The sequence below is a fragment of the Myotis brandtii genome, unplaced genomic scaffold (assembly GCF_000412655.1).
Source record: "Myotis brandtii unplaced genomic scaffold, ASM41265v1 scaffold144, whole genome shotgun sequence".
NCBI lineage: Eukaryota > Metazoa > Chordata > Mammalia > Chiroptera > Vespertilionidae > Myotis > Myotis brandtii.
In genome coordinates, this window is record NW_005355159.1 from 5,880,724 (window position 1) to 5,881,865 (window position 1,142).

The following is a 1,142-nucleotide window of genomic DNA, read 5'->3' on the forward strand; positions in this document are numbered from 1 at the left end:
AACTCTGATCTTTTATGCTGATAAAATATTTCCTTCTAAAAAAAAAGTTATGGGAAAATCATACCACTTCAGCTGGGAAGCTACAGCTACCCTAACTTTCGCGTTAAGAAGAGAAAGAAAGAAAACAGGAGAGGTTTTACTTCTGTTTCACAGTTTTCTTCCTGACAGTTCCGTCTGGCCACCGGGAGCGAGCCGGGTGTGCAGCGCGGCTGCGAGGCTGGCGCGGAGAACTACAGGATCCAGAGGGCTTTGGAAACTCCACCAGCTCCAAGCTTGTTGGCTGCTACGGTTTCCCTAAGGAGTGACGCTGCGAAAACAAACCCTGATTGGTCAGGCCCGAACTGAATTCTCCATTTATGGACAGATTGCCCTGCCCGAGCCGAGACTCGGCCAGAGGAGTACGGAGTTAGTGGCCGAAGAAAGAGGAGCGAGGCAGGGCAGCCAGGCAGACGCGCGGAGAGCATCGGACGCAGCCAGGCTGACGGCGAGCGCCCGAAAAAAAGGGACCCCTGCCCTGGGCGGCATGCGTCCCTCCTGCTGAGTAGCCTCCCTGTCGCCCTCACCTAGCGCCGCGGATCCCGCCTGGATGGAGTCCCCCTAGGGTTCCCATTGGCTCCTGTGAGTGCTTGGGTGTCGAGAGCCCGGTTTTGGCGAAGGGAACCAACTTTTGAAGTTTGCCCAGGAGACTTCATTCCAAGAGTCCCAGCTCCCCGGCAGCCGGACCAGCAGAGGCGCGACCGCGGTGCGAGTCACCATGGTGAGTTGGCCGCGCAGCGTCCCAGGGCGCCTGACCCCGGGCTGGGGCAGGAAGCCTCCGCGCTGGGCACCCACCTTGGGCGCGCTGCCCAGGCCAGGGGTGGAGAAGGTGGACGCCGGAGTCGGCACGTCGTGATCTCTGATTTCCTACTGCTTTCCTGCGCCCGGGGACGGGGGAGAGGGAGCGAGAGGCCAAGGAAAACTTTCTTTCCAGTCGCTTTCGGCGTCGCGAAACTTTCTGTGGCCGGGTAGCGATGGCTGCCAGCTGTCGGAAGCCAGGGTGTGGGGAGATGGGTGTGCAGGGTCACGGCGCTTGGAGGGGGGTCCCTTTCCTCCTGCTGGGAAGATGGGGCAGTCGCCTGTGCCCCTCTGGTCCCTCTGGCCGG

The 1,142-nt window shown here is 60.6% G+C and overlaps 1 protein-coding gene across 2 annotated transcripts in view; it reads left to right on the forward strand.

Moving 5' to 3' along the window:
- The first annotated feature begins 351 nt into the window (after nucleotides 1-351).
- Nucleotides 352-1,142, forward strand: part of MYO1E (myosin IE) — a 183,312-nt gene continuing 182,521 nt past the window's right edge. Inside the window, exon 1 of one of the 2 annotated variants that reach the window (XM_005861123.2) lies at nucleotides 352-757. In XM_005861123.2, the coding sequence (XP_005861185.1) occupies nucleotides 755-757 (3 nt within the window). In that variant the 5' untranslated portion in view covers nucleotides 352-754. The remainder of the gene's footprint in view (nucleotides 758-1,142) is intronic. The other variant, XM_005861122.2, reaches the window with a different exon arrangement.